General features: G+C 37.6%; 1 protein-coding gene across 2 annotated transcripts in view; it reads right to left on the bottom strand.

Moving 5' to 3' along the window:
• The window catches only part of MAP2K1 (mitogen-activated protein kinase kinase 1), a 40,043-nt gene that overhangs the window by 4,895 nt on the left and 13,769 nt on the right, over window positions 1–21,379 (bottom strand). For both annotated transcript variants that reach the window (XM_068958953.1, XM_068958955.1), the window contains 7 exons: window positions 20,273–20,483; window positions 17,196–17,342; window positions 13,922–13,999; window positions 13,295–13,346; window positions 4,579–4,703; window positions 1,460–1,667; window positions 733–797 (listed from right to left, as the gene is read on the bottom strand). In XM_068958953.1, the coding sequence (XP_068815054.1) occupies window positions 733–797; window positions 1,460–1,667; window positions 4,579–4,703; window positions 13,295–13,346; window positions 13,922–13,999; window positions 17,196–17,342; window positions 20,273–20,483 (886 nt within the window). The remainder of the gene's footprint in view (window positions 1–732; window positions 798–1,459; window positions 1,668–4,578; window positions 4,704–13,294; window positions 13,347–13,921; window positions 14,000–17,195; window positions 17,343–20,272; window positions 20,484–21,379) is intronic.

The raw sequence follows: 21,379 nt of genomic DNA on the forward strand, positions 1-21,379 counted from the left end.
GAATGAGTGCTGCCACATTAAATTGTCACATAACATACAAAACAGATTTTTTATGTTGAAGAGCGCAGATATACTGATAAACAAATTCAGTTTATGTACAGTAGCATGAAGAACAGGTAAAAATTAGTCTTTTTAAGAGAACTACATACCAGCTATGATTTTTAGTTAAGTATATTAGACATACCTTTCAATAATTTATTCATCTGGAATCATTATTTTCTCCAGCTTTTAAATGACAACTAATATGATAATACTTGGGGGGGGGGGGGGGGGGCACCTGGGGACAGAAGCATTGGAGTCATCCAAGCTTCAGTGGCACTTGTGGAAATACTGAAAACAGACTTGCCAACTCTAAAATGCAAATATCCACTAATTAGCCTTGTAGCTTAGTTATTTGGAAGATACAGTAGTTAGTCTTATGAACAACATCATTAATAAAGAAAGAACAGAACAGTTTTTGCTAATTCTACCAGGTTGCACAATCCAGGGTGGAAAAGTCGTAAACCTAAAAGGACCCATAAAAGGATGCAAGGGAATGAACTACAATTTTCCCAGGAATAATTTAAACATCAAATCAACACACTCATATCAAGGATGCGTCTCTTGCGCTGCAGTACTAAAAGATCAGAAGACGTGGCTTATCGTAACACTAACCCCACTCCCCCTCAAATAAATTCTGGGCTGCTTTAGAAGTTTAGAAGTGAATTAGTATAAGTGCAAATAGTTGGTTACCTCATTGACAATGTAATCAAGAAGTTCAAAGATTGCCATTGGGGGTCTGCTGTCTGGTCCATAGGCTAAAAAGAAAGTACATGAAAACACACAATGTTACTCTCCTCCACTGCTATGGGTGCCCTAAGAAGCTAACAGTCATATACTTGTTTCTTATCAGGTGGATTTGCTGGACAGCCAGTAGCAGATTCATCGGAAAGAAGTGGAACAGCAACAGAGCGCTGCTTTCATGCCAGGAAAGGCTATTCTTTCAAGTCTGATCCAAACCATTAGCTTTACTGAAAATCTTCCTGTCATATTTTAATAAGCATTGCATCTTAAGGAGAGTAATCACACTAACATAATATACCTTAATGGTGCTCACCAACAGCTCTGTTATCAGCAAAAGGAACTCTGGCCTCTGGAGGATTTTCAAGCTCAATACACCTCCTCATAGTGAGACTGAGCTAGGTGCCTGAAGCAATCCCGATTTTTTGAGAGTTTAAAGCCAGACTATGCAAGTCAACCCCAGGTAAGTAACAACTCTATGCTGACAGAGGGGTGGATCAGGAAAAAATCTAACAGATTTTATATCTTACCTCTGGAAACCTCAGCTTAGTTTCAAATGTCTTTTAGACACTGCAGAGATGCCTCAGTGGTGCAGAGGCAAAGCTACTGAATGAGGCTCAACAAGGCTTATACCAGCTTTATTTTTCTAGTTTTATTTGCCTCTCACGTTGCAACTTACAGCTCACTGGTCGACCAGGTGTTCTTTGCCGGGGTGAGGTCTCAGTGACTGGAGAATCTCCCTCTACTGGGCAGCCAAACATTAACTCGAGCTCCTTAGAGTCCGGAGGAGGAATCGGGTATCTGCCAATAGCCATTTCTACCAGTGACAATCCCATACTCCAAATATCTGACTGCACTGAATAATGAGTTCCCTGTAGTCTTTCCGGCTACAAAAAAAAAAAAGGGGCGGGGGGAAAGAAATGACACAGTAAAGTACTGTTAAAAAAAAAAAAAAGAAGTCACATTCAGCAATAGAGAACTCTCACTGGGGAGAGTGAAAGATAAAACTCAAACTTGTTAATATGACATGTTCCAGTCAATGACTTATTTATCTTTTTCTTTACATCTCTCATCTGAAGTTCTAGAATTTCCACGAGCACTTCAAATAGCCACTGCAAATAAGTTTTGAGGCTTGCTTCCCCCCCCCAAGAGGATGCTATTATGTTGCTATTTTACTTTTTTTAATCTAGTATCTAAATGTTGTAACTATTGATAGGGAAATGATAATAAAAGAATAAGCAAGCAGAACTAGCATGGGTAGCCAAAGATCCAACAAAAGATTCATCTCTTTCCCAGAGAAGCATTTTTTTTTTTTTTTGAGACTCAGTGAAGGTGGCTATAATGATCCTTTAGAAGTCCAAAAGTGACTCTGTGCAATAACCTTGTGGTTTGTGACACTTCTAGGCTGATACCATTCAGACAGTTCCCTAGAGCAGAATGCATTTATGCAAGGGCTATTATATACAGGCATGGCTTCAGTTTTAGATCCATATTCAAATAATTTTTAAGTAAACTGTTAAGCTCTATAATCCACTGAAGTGATAATAATACAATACAAGTCGCATGAAAAAGTATTATGAAACGCACAGAATTTTTCTGAAGGAGGCATTTGAGAAATTTATATACTGTAGGAAGATAGACACGTTTTGCCCAGCTTAACAGCCACTTGCATGTTATGGGCCGACAAATGAAAAGGCTTAAGCTTAGAAAAGACCAAAAAGAAAGGGACAAAAGAAAGTAAGTTAAACAAATTCAGGACAGATTATATACACATGTCTTACTTATGCAAGTAAGACAACAGGCTCAGCTAAAATCTATATTCTTTGTTAGTTTTAAGAGACTTGGACCCCAGATAGATACTAATATGATTTTTTGCCAGTTAAATCATGATTAAAACCGTATCTGTATATCCCGATTACATTGCTCTGAAGATCCTCAGATTTACACAGTATACTCATCTTCTATTTCTGTCCAGAGAACTGAAATACCTGATTAGTCTTGATCTTTTGCTTAGTTTTTGCAATTACTCTATCAGTACTATATTAAATGCTGAAGATGCTTTCCGTAGTTTTTAATATATTAACCCACACTTTCTTTGAGAAGTCATAGTACAAACAGATCCAAGGCCAATGTTCATTATGCTTTTCTGTCATTCCTTCCTCCTTTTCCCTCCCTTCTCCCCACCCTGTTTTTTTTAAACTTTGTAAAATGTGAGCTTGGTTTTAAAAATTGTACAGGTTCCTGCCCATTTTGAAAAAAAAAAAAATGTATGAAATGAGAAATTTATAGACTGTCAGCACAAAGTGCTACTGCAAAATCTCTTCACTCTGCTATAAAGGGTGCTGATTATTTTGTTAGTTTAATTTTGTAACATTTACAAAGGTCATACTTGAGCCTTCTCCAGTATCCCATCTGAGCTAGTTCCAAAACAGTTTGGATAAACTACACAATTGATGAACAATGGATTGCTGGGCAAAAAAGAAGAAATCCAGTAGATTTTCATAAAACATGAATTACAATTAAAAGTGAGTGAATGTGAAATAGCAGAAAAACAGTACTAGTACAAAAGTTGCAGCTAAATGCTAGAAAATACCTTCAATTAAGTGTCACTGATTGTACAGACATTCACATGGCAGAGTATGATGTTGTCTGGTCTATAACAATGCTCCAGCTATGATCGGTAAAGTTTGCTAAGGGAGACACTAAATGAAAAGGTACTTTAGACACCATCAAAAAAGAATAAATAAATGACCATCGCTGTTTGATTTCCAGCATACGGTCACTGCAAATAAGGCTAAGTCTCAGTCTGGTAGAAGCAATAAATTGATGGAACGGAAGGTAGTCAGCACTTTGCTCTAATCCCTTCTACCAAACAGAAAAAGGAAAGAGTTGTATGCCAGGGGCCTAGAAGACACGGAGCTGTGAAATTTTTTCTAAGTAGCAACAGTCCCAAAACATACGTGGATACCTAAGTCATAGTTTTAGTTCAAGTATGTTACCAATATTAAATGGCAAAAAAAGACGACTGCATCTTTGATGTGCACAGCAGCTCTCATGCTGAGCAGAGGCTGCATTAGGCTTTTCACTTTAAGTTCAAGCCCACACAGTTTCAATCCAACAGACAAATCTCTGAATACTCCGATGAGTTAATAGATTCTTCTAATGCTCTTATCAGTTCATTGTGCAGAGATCTGTATTTCTATTAACTGTGACTTTCACATAACAAAGAGTTCCCCTGAAAAGGAAGTGTCAAAGTACTCCTCACATACAGGAATACAGAACACTCAGTAAATCTCAAACTAGCTACCATGGCCTTGCCGACACCAGCCACTCCCATGCTTTCCCCTGTTCACTGTAGCAGGTTTGCATCCCCAAGCGCAGTCACAACAGAACCACTGATGAGGCAGCAGCTTGCCTACACGAGTGACTGCAGCAATGCTGGAGTGGAAAGAGAAAAAGACCTAAGGAGAACCCAGCTATAAATGCTGGGTTTTTTTGGAGACATGTATACAAAACCCAAATGCAAAATCCAATTGGTTAGTGTAATGTAGATGTAACTGCCTCTCTTCTGCAATGTTATAACATATGCCAAGTTGCTTGGCTTTTCTTGCAACAGTTCCCACCGCCACCACCCTAATTTGACATCATGCTGGAATATTTCTGGAGTGCAAAAAGTGCTGAAGTAGAAACGATGAATAACAACAGCAATAGCAAGTTTGTTTCGTGTTTGATCACTGGAGTCTTGATAACTATACCATAACGTATAGTAAACTCAAAAGCTATAAAATCTGTACTTACAGACATGTAGGAGCGCGTGCCAACAAACGAGTTTGCCATAGAATCTATCAGTTGTCCACTGACACCAAAATCACAAAGCTTGATTTCACCTCTAGAGTTTACCAAAATGTTAGATGGTTTAACATCTGGAAAAAAATGAATGGATGATTTATATTTACAGTCTACAAAATGGAAAATTTGACAATGAAAGTAATATGAAAGGTGAAAATTACCATGTGTCTCTCTCTCTTCTCCTTTAGCTATAACAATTCCTAGACCTTCTCCGGGAAGACTCGAGATTTGGTTCCCTACCCAGCTCCATTTCATGGGCTCTCTTTCTACATATCCAAATGAAGAGAAACTTCTCAAAATGCAGGTGGAAAGAGGCTGTTAGTTTTAAGACTGAATTTCACCTGCTTTCAAATGTTTGGTTTGGGCATCTACAACCTCTAACATTTGAAATACGCTGACGTGTACTTTTAAACTTCACTCCTATTTAATTTTTTTTTTCCTTAAAATAGTTAATAAAGGGGCCCTACATATTTATTTCACAAAGGTCAATAACTTAAGGCAGCCACACCATCATCCATAACTGAAACTGTGTACATGTATGCATAAATAATCCTGTAGCAAAACAATTCCTAGAGAATTTGTTTACTTTTAAAAACAAGAAAGCGCCAAAAAAAATAATTATCCTACTATTGAAATGCTGCACTTAAAATACTTGGAGACTGTTTACCTGTGATAAAACCTCTCCGTGATTTTTAAATTCAGCACTTACTCTAAATGGAATCTTAACGAGGGTCACCGGTAGCTAGGCAACTAATACCAGCTATTTATGAATGCAGAGATTCTGAGAACAACTTTGTAGTTTTTCTGAGATGCTATTAAAATTTTTTTTACTACAACTTACTGCTTCTCTTGTCATTACCAACGCATTCTCAAGCTAACTAAACAACAGCTCACATTTGCAAAGTAATACCACAGATTAATAATAACATGAGCTCTCTAAATGGGTTTTGCAGAAAGATCAGCACAGCCCATCAGAACTCCCATTCAACAGGGGACTTCTGACCACTGTGGACCATATTGATATAATTTGTTAGTCTAGTTAACCTCAATCAAATCAGTGCAATCGAATCACGGTGGGGGAGAAGTGATACCTTCATTAGAGCATTTAGCTTTAATTAGCTAAAACACGAGACCTGCCATGCCTTAAGTAAGCAGTTAGAACGTATAGAGATTTTAAAAGGCCAGGGAAATAGCTACAAATGGACAGATGAGGCAAAGCCTAAAGTAGCTTTCAGGAAACTGGTTACTTTAGCTCAAGGTAGACAAATAAGCATAGACTTGAAACCACAATTTCATTTTAGACTGCTGTTACTTAAGAGTTGATCCAGAGGGCTACAATCTATAGCCTTTTTCATCATTTTCACTTTAAAATACATAAAATACGTTCCAGGTATACTTCATTTTAGTGACTGAGGAACTGAATCTATTTTGTGACATCAACAGGATGTCACCGGAAAGGTGATACTAACGTGACTCCTCATCACCAGAAAAAGATCTCCATGTAGAAGGTGAACGGGGATCTGTGGGACTGGAAATTAGGAGGAAACTATGTCAGCTGTCCACCTCCTGCCCTGCCCTGAGCATGCCACGGAGCTGTTTATCAGGCAGGAACGAGACCACTACGCACTGGTTAACTCAGGGCAGGGAGCTCACACAGAAGCACAGGACCTCAGCAGAGAGATGCTTTGGTGTCCTTCTGGGCTGACAGCCACACCTTCCGCATATTCTGCCTCCTTTTTGGAAACTTTGACTACTTGTAGATATCTCACCAGAAGTACCGTTCACAGCGTAAAGGAAGAATCCAATCTGAGCTTAACATACAAGTTTAAGACTCCCATCAGAAAGAAAAAAAACAGATATTGGTCAGTGCAGTGAAGCAGGCAGCAGAAGTTAGAGATCCATAGCTACCCAGGAATCTTCACCTAAAGCTCTGTTTAAGAGCAAGGTAGAAGAAACAATGTTTACAAAATATTTGTTAAGTACTGCAGAGCCTGGACCGATTTTAAAGGCCATATTTATACTGTTCACATCTGCACATCTACTAGTTCATTGCAGAACATAGACAAAAATACACTTATCTTCCTCTCTACAGGCCACGAACAGTTCGTGTTCATCATTAGACAGCAAAATATAACATTAGCATTCCCTTGTCAGGGAACCAAACAACATTCTCATTATAAGCGTTTCAGGTGTTCTGGAATCCACACGGTCTTTCCAAGACTTAACTTTTACCTTCAGTGTTTCTCTAGCATATAATCACATACCATAACTTTCTCACTATATCACAGCAAACCATGACTACTCACTGGAGTTTTATACAAAAGCCTACCATTCCTTCAGCATTTTGATTTTCCTCTCAAAGCTCCCAATGTCATGAGAGTGTGATGTTTGGAAGGCTGCTGTCTCTTTGCTCCTCTAAATGTAGCAAGCTATGCTATTTTAACTCCAAAGCGTCTGAGCACTTAAGCAGTTTCTCTGGAAACCAAAGAGATCTGTTTTGCCAAATGGAATAGGAGCATCAAAGCGTCCTTCAAAGTGTACATCGCAACTTGCAAGAAAGGGAGAAATCCAGAAACAAAAACCAAGCATGCTACAGAAGCAACGTATTTAAATCTTAAAATGAAAGAACGTTTCATACGTCACTCCAGACAACCCAGAAACAGAGCCATTGCCTTTCTAAGAGAAAGCCCTTAGCCAGTCCTCCAGAGGGATGGATACGTGACCCTAAAAAGGGAGCTAGTTAACACAAAGTATCATCAGGACTTACAGGATGCCACATAACCTCTGCAGGAGGTATGCCTAAGCCCTGCTCCCTGTCACAGGCACAAAAGTAACCTGAAATAATGGAGTCCCTGGATATTACCATGGCACCATCAGGCAAGTAACTTTTTGTATGAAAGTCACTGAGTAGCCAGACATACGAGAACATATTTGTCTTGCAGCACATTGTTGGTTTTTTTTTTGTTTTTGCTTTGCACGTTAGTGTTGTTCGGATAACTAAAAGTAACAAACTTTGCCCATATTTGCCTCAAGCTCTCAACTGTAGGAGTGGCCTTCTGAGTATATGGGGAAACAGCCCAGAACTGGCAGACAAAGGAGTAATAGAGATTTAGATTAAGATTAATCTTAAGCGCATTAAGATTAAAAAGTTACAAATGGCGATGCAGCAAACAAACTAGGGTCAACATACTTCAAAACCATAAGCAGCAGTTTCCCAAGAGCTTTTTCCATTATGATTCATATTTTGAGCAATTTCCCAAGGCAGGATCTCACAAGAACGATCTAGGAACTAGCTTACTAGAACGGCCCATTGACGAGATCCCTGTTGCGCTCCGTCTCCTACCCTGCAGCTGCTGGCTGCAACCAGAGTTCAGGAGTCTCACAAAGCACTTGCTATGCGCTCTGAGAACTGCCAGAGAATTACATCCCAGACTGATTGAAAGCAACCAAGATTATATTCTCATTAGTTTATAGGGTTTTTATTCATTGGGGCAGGGGAGGGAGACAGGAAAATATCTGTGTTTCTTAATATCCTTAACAATATACTTTGTTAAGTAGTTACAAAAAATTTCTTTCCTTGCTTTTTGGCGCCCTCTGGTACTAGCCACAAAGGTAAACAGGAACGCACCCAAAGAGGTATTTTCTGTACCATTCACGGTTACAGATACCTTTATTTAACAGAATAGGAGCTATTATGAAAACATTTACAATAGTTATGGTCCTCCTCCTCCGCTTTCCTGCGCATGCTTTGTATCCCATCAATTTGTCTTTCAGAAGTTTTGCAGTTTCTATCATGTTTTTTTCAGCGATAAACAAAACAAGGCATAGCAGTCCACATGAGCTAACTCTCTATAAAATAGAGAGACCGTGTTTTCCGCTCCTTCCTTAATAACCACTAACAACTTCTTCCTTGGGCCGTCTGTAACAACGTTCCAATACTTCTCCTCAGAGGTCACAGTTAGTTCGGGACACATCTGTGCGTGTAAGGAGTTTAAGCTGAACCTCCTGTTGAGCAGCTACCGTGTCTCAAGAGTGAGTGAGCGAGTGTTTTTCTCTTTTTCAGTTCATGATTCTCACTACTTTTGGATCAATCCAGACAAACGTGTCACTGCCAAGTGAGCCAACTCACTTTTTATTCCCTTCTTCCAGGTTAGCATTGTTTATGTAATAGCAGTCTCTTGCACCCGGGATGCTGCGTGCTAGTTTCTCCAAAGCATTACAGAAGAGCTGTTAACATAAAATCCTTACGCTGTGAGATGCTCTTGTGAATTTTCCCCCTACGGTAACGTTACAAAAATCCTTTGTTTTACTGTCCAGTAATAATGCTGACATGTCCGTTGCACTAACCATCCTCAACTGCCATCAATCACACCAACACATGGACCTTCACCACTCAAAGTACCCAATTCTTATTTTAAAATAGTACTTTGATGATGTTGCATAGCCCAAGAAAAATAGGTCGTCTCCTTAGCTTTTCTGCATATACTCATTAGCATGCCTGAAAGAGAAATATATATATATTCCTAATGATTAGAAGTGTGAAAATAAAAAAAGAGTCATTTATGGTTTTATTCTGTTTTCTGTTTTTGTTTTTTGGGGTTTTTTTTTGGTTTTTTGGTTTTTTTGTTTTATGTTTTTGTTTTATGTTTTATGTTTCTATTTCTGTTTTTATGGTTTTTTTCTGTTTTATTCTGCTGCAGGGAGCAGTAAGAGCTGGACAAAAGGCATTACATGACATTCATGACCACCTGAAGTAGACTAAATTATTTTTTCCAGTCAGATTTATATGCAGAACAACAAAAATCAGAACGCGAACATTTGATTTATAAAATATACATTACTAGGAGAGACTAGTCAAGATACCCAATTATGTTTTGGTTTCTATGAGTTTCAAAGTAGGGATCTCATACACAAAAGCTTTTGTCCCACCCTGAAGTTGCATTTCATAATCTTATATTCCATTAAGAGAAAAATAAAAGCCTCAACACTCATTTGCTGGATAGGCGATACAGCTATTTCACTGTGAAATAGGTCTCTCCTATCTAAGATACAAGCTCACATTTTGCATCTTAGTGTTAAAACATGCTTTACAGTATCATCCACCTCTTTCTGTGGTAAGCTCAGTGGCCAGGTCAATATTACAAGCTTCTGCAGGTACTGCAGTGTCAGATACAGATAACAAAATGCAGTGATAAAATGAGTTCATCACTGCAAACAGGAGTTATCACAAACCTTGCTATCTTTAGACAGAAAAAGAAGATGCATTTTTTGGCCTTCTGTTGCTATGTGAAGAGTCTTATTTTAAGACTCTCACCACAACACAAAGAGCCCTACTAAAGCGAGAACACCAGTTGCACATATTTTTCCCCTGGGGATGCGATGAGTGAGAACAAACAGTACAGGTCAGATGTTAGTAACATCAGGTCAGTGCAGTACTACAAGCACTAAGGGTAAACTGTATGGATTAAGGGAACTAAGACAAAAATCTCTAATTATTGCAGCTGCGTTACCAAGATAGTGCAGACCCAGTTATACCAGCAGAAACACGCTTTTACTGGTACTATTTATTTCAACCAGGGTTCCAGAAAGAGGCACACTGGAAAAGCATAACTTTCCAAGAAAAGTCTTCATCTGCACAAGAAGGGTTTTCCCCATTTAACGTATTGCTACTCCTATACGGCAGACCTGGCTTTTAGTTTGATGAAGTTTGGCTTTGCTAGGTAGCAGCCTTAATCCAGAACCAAATGACTCCAGGAGCTCTTAATACACAAAATTTTAAAAAGTCTTAGAAAAAAATAGAATGGTAACCTATGAAATTTCTATGTTTTAACAAAAAAGGCTAAGCATCTAAGACAAATAGCAGGAAAGTCAGTACACTTACAACATATTCTTGCATTTCAAATCCACGTTTAACGTTCAGAAATACGTCATCTAAGCATGTTCCGAGAGCACTAAATCCTACTGACACAATTTGAGCCCATGAAGGGTCAGAAATACGTATTTTTAGTGTATGGCATTTTTTCAGATGCCTTTCTCTCCTTATTCAGTGGGTACCGCACAACAGTGCGGCCAGTATACAGCTGAGCATCAACCAACTCCAAAGAGAACGTCACACTGTGGGACAGTACCTTGCTCATCAGCCTGACGCATGAAAAGCTGAACCAGGGCCCTCCTCAACTAGGCAGATAAGCTGTAACAGATCAGATTAGTGCCTCAGCTTATTTATGGGCTCTACAAATAAGGTGGAAAAGGAGAACGTGTAAAACAGTCAGACTGGTGGACAGTAGGGAACATAGGAGAGCCAGCAAGTTTGGATCCATACGTAAAGAGATGTAGACATTATTTCAATTGATTTTTCTCTTATCTCCACTTAGAGGCTTGCAATATTAACACAAGTTATGATTAACTTTCAAAGTGTCAGTTAGGCCCCATTCCATCAGACACAACAATGAGCTTTTCTGTAAAAAAGTGCACAAGATCATGCATTCCTGACCCCATCAGAGCACACAGCACCAAAACTCAGCTCAAAGTCAAGCAACTTACACAGAATTTTACAGTATGGGGCACATTCAATCTAGTAACTTCAGAACCAATGTAAAAGAGGGACTTGCATTTATCCACATACTTAAATAATTTCTGATGTAGCCACTACTGTGAGGCTAAACTGCGCTCAAACAAGATCAGAACAGCTTTGTTTTGTATTTGTCAGATTTACAGATCATGAAATAAAATAAAAATAAACAAACCTACAGACACTCAGCAGACAGCTGAGTAAGAGCAACCTCAGAATCCCCAAGCAATCAAACTAACAGACCAGCACGGTAGGTGAACCGAGAACTACAAAAATACAACAAACAGTCCTCCTTCCAGTATGTCCTAAAATAAGATGATCTCTTTCCCAGGAGTCTTCCTTATGCTCTGAACAGAGACAGCTACCATTAGAAATCTTTATAAAGTCCACCTCCCTCTAGCCTCCTTTATCCTAGGAGACAGCTATATTTGATCCTTTAAAAAAAAAAAAAAACAGTAACGTACAAGAAACAGTATTTGACACGTAAGCTGATCCTACAATGGTTTGGACGAACTGGGATTGCTAATTCCTCTTTTTATGGTCTGGCTAACAAATGTAAACTCAGATGTGTATGAAGCGATGAACATATTTTTATGATCTGAAGATTGATCTCATATGGTACAAGAATCGCTGAACAGTTGGCATAGTTTATACATATTGCACGATCACTGCAACGAATAGTGCCATTCAAACAAAAATATGAAATGCTCCAACTCTAGTCATCAGTTTACACTGATGTCAGGAATGACTGAATTCATTACTTTACCATATTGAGTCTCGTTTTTGTTTTTACAGAACATGCAACAGATTAATGAAATAGCTGGATTTAGAAGAGGACAACAGTAAGAGGTGCTGAAAATAACACACAGCATTTCTTTTACAGTAAAGTCTGAAGACCTCAGCAGATTGATCATAGAAATGACAAATCCATTTTACATAAGTTTACAAAAATCAATGTTTTTAAAAGCCTTTAGGTATAAGAGACTCAATTCTGTATGTTAGATGTCGAAAAATAGCACGTGAATATGACACAGATGGTAAGAGTGCTGACCTTATTTTAAAACTACACAAGTCTTAATGGTGACAATGAATACTGAATTACTTGAACTAATTTCAAGTCAAAGGTTTTGATTGCAAATCTCTTCAAAGATTTTTTTTTTTTTTGGTTAATTACGCTCAATAGACCTGAGGCTACCAAAAAGAGTAGTTGTAGTGAAGTCACGATACAGCTTGACAGAGCTTTTTTAGTATAGTCTCTTCTTTGTGAAGAAAGAGATCAGTTATGTAGTTACAAAAAAATACCCATAGGTATCTTACTGTGACCGATTTCTACTTTTCTTTCTCTCGTAATTGACTATGGAAACAGAAACTACACAAAGAGCTTCCTTCCATACACAAACTGCCTCATTTCAACTCATGATATTTCAAACATGATGCTGCCCACAAACATGCTACACATGGTAAGTCCTCACGGCAGCTACACTAGGCAAAGGTTAACTGCATCTAAGTGTTGCTGCAGGTAGAAATGGACAAGAGCATCTTTAGAGCACAGCACAGTCTATAAAACTGCAGCCTCTGTTTCCGCACCTGCCCATGTTTACCTAGAAGTATATCGCATCATTTTTTGTGTTGAAAAAGTATTCTTCTCTCCCAGAAACTGCAAGGTAATTCATCTGTTATTTAAGAAGAAATATAGGTTGCATCACTCAGCTCCTTTAACATATGACTACCTTCACTGCGAAGCGAGTATTTCTGGTCTCAGGTTAGCCCCAGCTCTAACACACACTCCCAATCAGACAAGTCACCCTGGCAGCAAGCCAGTTCAAACACACATAGAAGTTGTGTGTGCACCTCATAAGAGGATATTGGGTTTAAGTGCGGGTGACAAGCTCACGTAAACTGGAGGAAGGTAGCTGAAGTTAAGGTACTTCATGGCCATAATAAGAGATTTTGATAAAGAAAATGTCTGCCTTATACTACATAAAATAACCAAATCAAAATCACATCGAAGCACAAACAACAAAAGGAAAAAGTTTTTGAATACTGAATAAAAATAATATGAAAGAAAAGTTATATTATAAAGTGTTATCTCACCTCTATGCATTATCTTATGCTTTTCTCTCAGATACGTAAGTCCTTTTATTACCTAGATAAATAAAATAAAAAGTTTCAGTTTGTGAAGCAGAGATAACAGTGTTTCTTCTGTGCAAGAATTTCCAGATGCAACTCTGAATGGTACAACAAGGAACAGAAATCCCAAGACGTAGTAATTGTAAATCAAGATTCTGTTTCAACTTTTACCTCTAGCTCACATTTATAAAACCAAAACAACAACAATCTAATCATCACCGGAAATTTTGTGCCCACAACCTGTTGCGCAACAGATATGTAAAGGGTAACATTCACTTTTTTTTTTTTTTAAATTAGAAGATATGATTTTGTTTATTCTGTTCTTATCCAGAAGCACCAGCTGACACAAAAGCAGAAAAACAAAGCAAACACAATGGAATGCATGTTACTCATTCCAATGCTCTGAGCTACCAAATAATGACACAGGGACATTTTTTAAAAAGAAAGCAACATATTTAAAAATCCAGTAATATCTATCTATCCCACATCTTTCAATTCCAAAGTGGTTGTTACCTGAATCTGGCATTACCATGCTAAGACACACAAGTACCCCCCACCCCCTTTTCCAGCCTTTGAGAGCAACAAACTTACCGCGATGCTAACTTTGCCCAATATCTGCTCTGGAATTCTTCCAGCCTTTTTCAGTACTTGATCCAAGGAGCCACCATCCTAATAAGTGTTTAAATAGTCAAACTATAAATCAAATTTCTCTAAAGGATTTTAAACAGGACTATAATCTAAAATATATATTCAATAAGGAGAAATGGTGCTTTTTGAATTCAGTTTAATATTGTTATGGTGCATCTCTGACAAAAGTATGCAGCAGTAGAAATTAGTCAGTTTTATGATTATTTTAAACAAACATTTGTCCAGTAACCACATCCACTCAAATGAACGCACCACACAATGATCTTTTGTACAAGCATATCCACAGCTTGGCTGTTGTTAAAGAAAGGTCCACAAATAGTTGTTGACCAAGCACTAAGAATTTAACAGATTTCTGTACCTTTTGGACTATCTCAGCAACATACAGTTTTTCTTGGCATGCCCATCACATGAAACTCTCTCCCCCTCTAAAGAGGGGGGGGAGACTGAAGCAGCATGGAAGATTTTACGATTCTGAGCACAAAGCTGAGAATGATTTATCATAACGAAAAACAAGAGTTCTGCTTCTGAATATCATGTGTGCTAGTGGCAGCCCATGGTCATAATCAAACCCAGATGCCTCCTGCGTTATCCCTCTGGATTAGGCATTACGCAGAGAGTTCTGCGGATCCAGAATGACTGTCAGCATCCAAGGGCAAAGAGATGATTTAGCATGGCTCTCAAGAAGGCCAAAATAGGAAGCAGTGTTTTAAAGTTTCATGGTAAGCAACGGTCTTACTAATCTCATTAGGTTAAACAATTCGAACACATACACATGCGCCCCCATCAAATTCAAATATATTCCACTGTTGCTAAGGACTTCCGAGAAGGAAAACTGGAAGTGGTACTTATTTTTAGAAACCAATTCAACGACAGGCTTGCACAGATTCTCTAGAACACAGAATATACAATCCAAGAAGAAATTAAAATGTTATTTCTCAAATTAAAAACAATATCCAGTTATCTGGATCGTCACTTGACATCTCCCAGTACTCCAGTACAAGGCAACTTAAGTAATCTTTTTCTGCCTTCACCTATCCTTTTGAAACTTTCATTGTCATCTATATATGTAAAGAGAAAAGTTAGAATACAGGCTTTTATTATTCAAAGGGACGGAAAGTGGAAGAAAAGGATTGACGAATGTAAGCTCAAAGTAGCATTTATATGTTCGCAACAAAATCAAGTTTGATTAAAAATATACAACAGAGAACATACATGAAAAATATCCTGTATATGGAGGAAAACTCTCTGTTCCTACTTCCTAGTATTTTGGCTCTTCCTGGAGTCTGCATTTCTGGACAGCTGTCTTTGTTGAGGCATCAGTATATCAACAGTGATGCATGCCACCCTGGAAGAAAAGTGTTTTTCCAGAGGGCTAGCTCTAACCTTACAAGAGGCTGGATACAACTCAATTGCCAAGGAGCGCTGGTTGCAACCTTCAGGACCTTTCTGGAGCAGACTCTGATCCTTCTGTCTGTCAAATACCTTCTAAGTGAGGTTACGCACTGACCTTGACATTTTTAGGTACGCAGAATTCAAGGAGATTTGAGCATTTGAATATTTGTCTTTTCCACCTCCAACATTTTGTTCATATTTGAACTTATGTTCTGTTACTCAGTGCTAAAAATATGAATTTTGACTGGCACTAATTGAAACAAGAAGGTTAACAGAAAAAGGAAAGAAACAGAAGAAACATACAGATTATTTTGTCTAGAAATAACAGTGGCGATATTCTCACCTAATCGCCTATCCAAAAGGGGGCCAAAAACCTTTCACCTAAATTATAGGCTTAATGTGGATCATTAATGGCTTAAATTGGGAGGGAGCCAGACTATAATTTAGGTTACCAATTTAAATAATCCATCTTCTCTTTCAATTTCCTATCTTACCAACCAACTGTTATTTGTGTGAAGTTTTGTATCTAGTCTGACATTGTCTAGATTCAGCACTAAAACACCAGCCTTCTCTTAAATTGAGAAGTTTACCGTCAGTTCTATCATGCCCCAATTAGGAACACGTAAACCATCATGATGTGCGGTTATTTTTCTTTGATAATACATACAATTCTTTAGCCTTTATTTATGTATGTAATTATATAGCATGGTCACGTCTCTAATATGCACCCCTCTCTTCTACCAATTGCTGATATGCACATCTTTTTGGCATATAGTACTATATTCCTGAACAACCCCCAGATACCAATTTTTAACACCTATTTTCTTCTAATTTTTCAGGATTGTTTTCAATTTTGAGAAACAAACTTCTTTATAATTCACAGTAGTTATCTGTATTTCAGAGGTATGCACACTTTCTCTTCTGCTAGTTCATATTTAAAAACTGGATCATGATCACTTGTTTCCAGGCAACCATCAATTTCTAAAAATTTCCATAAGAGAAGACCGCAGAAGCATTAAAACAATCACGTGTCCTTTCCAGAGAAAATAAGGTTTATCTTAAAGGTTTATTATTTCTGACAAAGCTATATCTTTGATTTAGATTTACTGTATTTCAAATCGTTAAAAACTTCCTCTACTAAGCAAGTGAGGAAAAAATTTGACTGACCTTTTGTCACAGAAAATTTGCTTTTAATGTTTGGCTCCATATGGTTAGAGAAAGGCAAACAGATGTCTAGAAGAACGTGTACTTTTCTATCAAAATGAAACACAGTTAAAAATGTTTTTGGCATAAAAAAAAAGTTGTATAAGCTCCTTCTGGTCCTGTTCACTTCCTGCACGCTATTCTTTACGTCTGTATCTTCTGTAAATTTTGAAGAAAGGAGAAAAACTATGGATTAGTCTGAATCAAAACAAACTAGATTCAGATTATCACAGCTAGCAGGGATCATACAGCTGTACCACCCATAAATGAGTGTGGTCCATGCGCTTTTAATACTGCATAAAAAGCGAAATCAAACCCAAATCAGAACAGCTGTATAAGGAGGAGAATTGTGTCAATATTTTAAAAAAAATAAAACAAAAAATACAGATAAAGAAGAAATTGGGGACATATGTAGAATGTCTATGGAAGAGGAGACACGGGAGAATGGCATAAAACTAATCATACCAATCCCAAACTCACATTTGCGAAGTAAGTCTGAAACACAGTATTTGATCCTTTATTCATGCAGAAAGGTCTACCTTGTTAATTCCTGTTAACAGCTGGGTTTTGCATTAATAGCCCATTAACAAATTCAGTCTAAAACAGATTTAGGCGTACTTACCATATGTTCCATGCAAATGCTGATTTCTCCATCACTGTAAAAAGCTCCATAAAAGCCTACTATGTACGGAGAGTTGCACTCATGTAGAACCTGCAGCTCACGAATGATCTGGTTTCGAATAGCTGGCTTGATCTCTAGATGAATCAACTGTAAAATAATCCATTCTTGTCATTTCCTTAGTGGCAAAAGGCCTTTCAGAAGGAACAAGCTGCCCAGGAGGCTGTGCAGTCTCCATCCCGGAAGGTTTTTGAGACACAGCTGGATAAAGCCCTGTGCAGCCTGACTCTCAGCTGACTCTGCTCGGAGCAGAGGGTTTGACTCAAAAAAAAAAAAAAAAAAAAAAAAAAAAAATCTCCTGAGGTCCCTTCCAATCTGAATTATTTTATGATTCAGTGACTTACCTGAAAAATAACCCATTCTTATTTTCTTAGTGGCAAAAGGCCTTTCAGAAAGGAGAAACTCTATGATATGGCATGAGGAAGTTGAAATATCAACACCCATGAACTATACTAGATTTAGAGCAACAAAAAGTAAAGTAGAAGTTATCACCAAAATAGATCGTATTACAGAAACTAACTGAAGCTCAAGTTATCCAATCATTCTGTCTCCATTCCATCTCTGGACCAGACAGCCTCCAAACCCATTTAGCATTTTCCCCACTAAAAATGGCCAGAAAAGCACAATGTGAACACCAGGTTTTGTTCTTGATCATGGAAGCATCCCAAAATGACTCAGTTCCTGTTTTGGTTAAAAGTGTCAAATAACAACAGTTATTAAGGGATAATCTATTACAACTAAAGACATTCTAAGTAATATTTAGGGCATTAGCTTTTTGAATGTAGTAATAAATCAGTAACAGCATCTCATGGGAGTACAAAGTACACAAGCAAATCCAGACTTATGTAATAAAGTTTACTCTTGGGACTTTGTTTTCACACTTTTTTTTTTTTTTTTTTAAAAGAGGATAACTTTCAAATTTAAAAACCGATAGGTGTAATATCAAATTCCAGATGATTCTTAAGATATTTTTTCCCTTAAATTCAAAAATGCTACTAAAAGAAACTTCAAACCAACAGTTAGTACAAAACACAAAAAAACCATATAGCTTTGCAACTTGAAGGGACAGCAAGAAAATCTGTCATAACACATTCTCAGTAAAGATAACTAGAACTACTAAAACATTCCACTTCAATAATACCATTTCAAGAGATGCTCATTACAGGATGGAAGAATATTTGACACAAATTATTTATGCTGCAAATATGAAGTACTTCTCCATGAGGAACTTATTGTTCCAGTTCATTTTCTTCATTTATCTGTTTTTGATGGATAAAAGTCAGAAACAAACTCTCTGTGTTGAAGAAAATCCATGAATGAATTTCTAAAGGAAATGTGTCACAGGATGTATCGACTCAAACAGCTGCTGAAAAATATCTGAAGTGTTTGAAAGGCACTAGTGGAGGGGGTACTGAACCTCTTGAAGAAACAAAATAAACTGATTCCAAATCTAAGGGGGAAGATTACATTTCCACTAGACTGTTTCCTCACACTAAACAAGAAGTCTATTCCTTTGGTGAAACAGAAGATTAAGAAACATGATGGAAATCAAATTTTACTCACTATATGAGAGAAAAATAGCAGTTCAGCAAACATCTCAGTTGCATCAAATATTAACAAACTGGGACAAAATTTCCTGTTAAACTCGCAGTAGGTGAAAAATCAAGTAAATTGATTTAGTTCAAGCAAACCTCACTGATGTGTACGTTTCATAATTCTCGCCCTGGAAAGTGGGCATTTTTCTCCAAATTGTCAGTCTACTGAGCATGGTTTATATTAAAGTCAGTGTGCGCACGCTGTCTTTTACTTTTTGCCGAAGATGACATAGCATACTTTTCTTGAAAGACTACTAATGATTTTTTTTTTTTAATTTCTTTATTAAAAGAAATGAAAATTGGAAATTTTCAGTGTGCTGCAATAGTGGGATCTGATTTCAGCATGCCACGTGTTTTATTATTCTCAAAGGCTAGACTGTTTCCTACAAACCAGGGTAGCCTGCCAGCTCTCGGATCCACTGCAGTACTCTGGGGTATGTCTTGACACACCGCCTTGTAAGATAGGCCATCTGTGCAAGAAACTTTGCTCCTGGAAGAGAGGGGCATGAGGTACCCAAATAGAAATATTCATGCAGTATCACAGATACATTTCTGCAACTGTACTGCTTTAGTTCCCAGTGATATTTTTCCCTCCAGAGAAAGCAAAAGTTCCTCACATAAGAAAAGTGCTCCTTATTAAAATATCAATTTATTTCAGTTTAAAAAAAAAGGTCTAATTTTCTTACAAACTAGGTCACAACTGCAATTGATTGTAAAGTGTAAAGATGAATCATTAAAATATACTTGCCAAAAGCAAAAAAAATAAAATGTATATTCATATAGGAGCAGTGTCCACACCACAATGAAACTGTGTAAAACAGAAGCTGCCACTGTACTTCAGTGGAGTTCCACTCATGACTGTGCTCCCTTTTTCTCAGTTTGAGGAGCTTTCATTTTTCCAGTACAATCTGCAGAGGCCCTTTTCTGGTCTGCAGCTGAGAAGGGATATCTGAGGGGAGAGGATATTTTTCGCATTCCTCCAAACTTATGGCTCAAAGCACAGTATATTGCTACTTTCTGCTAATCTATGACATTCAGTAACTTATTTTACACCTTCTGCTCACTAATGAGTCAATTATGTGTTCAGACCTTTTATCTGAAGGAGGACCTTTTCAGCTGCATATAAAATACATACATTTGTTAAAATGGAAAAAGATGAAAGTGGGAATGAATAATTATGCTTTCGTTGCTAACATATGGAACTTTACTCCTGAAAAAGTGGAAGCGTGGAACAAATAAGCGTAACCTTTCCTATTTTTCGGAACGCATTAACTTCCTTGAAATTTGGAATCAAGTATTCTTCTTTGTGTCAGCACTGCTTATTTAAAGAAATACAGTCACTATATCTCTTCAGAGAGAACGTCCAAAATAAACAAATAAATAAAAACAAAATAATCTGTAAGTTCTTGTTTCTGAGGCACTCACCTTTCTTGCCATTATGAGACCAGAAGGTTTGTGGGATACTTTGAAGACCACACCACCATTTCCTGCTCCCAGCTCACTGATCTTCTCAAAGTCATCATCCTTCAGCTCTCCAACCTTTTGCTTCTGGGTGAGGAAAGCTTCAAGTCGCTTTCGTTGCTGTTCATCCAACTCTAGTTCTTCCAGCTTCTTCTGAAGTGCTTCCAAGTTTGTCCTGCACAACAATGAGAATGAATAGCTTGATTGTTAAGCTGGTTGAGCTTGCTCAGTGTCACACGATGAGGAACAACAGAACACGGAGGTCAGAGATTAAATGCAATGCATTTTTGCACCTGCATACATTATCTAGAAGGACCAGGCTTCTGCAGTCATCACCATGACCACACACACCATAGAATATTATTTATATAAACAGCATTTTATTACATAGAGAACAATTACATAAATGCAAACAGAAAACATCCAGCTTCCCCATCCTTGAGGTTCTGTCCAAATTCATGCATGTTTTATTTCAGTATCCACAGGAGTGGACTTAATGACTCAGCATTTACAGTTAGAGATCTTTGGAATCATAGCACATCACTCCAAACTATTTTTAGGTTCACATTTTCAAGGAATTTGCTGTTGTTTCCTACCGAGTTTGTCTAAATGTTTTATCTACTGATTTCCACATAATTATATAACTACCAATCCCGTTAGAAGCTTCTTATTTAGAATAAAAAGAATTTATCACACATAGCCAATCAAACATGCATAAACAGAAGAAAAACGGCTGCTAGAAACCGATTCTTTTAATCAGGGAAAAAAAACAGCCCAAAGATCTTAGGCTTACTTTTTCTTTTGTTAAGGGGACACCCTTACTTACGTAACTGAGCAATGCAAAACAGAAATACAGGACTTTAAACAGCAATTAAGTTTGGGACTACAGACAGAAATTGTTTCCTATGCAGGTTCTTTTTTAATAATTTAACTTCAGATCCTATGAGAACACTGCATCCCAATAATAAGACATCCTAACAAAAACTCACTGAAAATTTCCTGCTTTCAACTGCAACAATAAATTACTGCAGGAATAAACATTTCACAACAAATATCTCTTACTCAGTCAAA

This window comes from Struthio camelus, chromosome 12, assembly GCF_040807025.1.
Source record: "Struthio camelus isolate bStrCam1 chromosome 12, bStrCam1.hap1, whole genome shotgun sequence".
In the NCBI taxonomy this organism is placed as follows: Eukaryota; Metazoa; Chordata; class Aves; order Struthioniformes; family Struthionidae; genus Struthio; species Struthio camelus.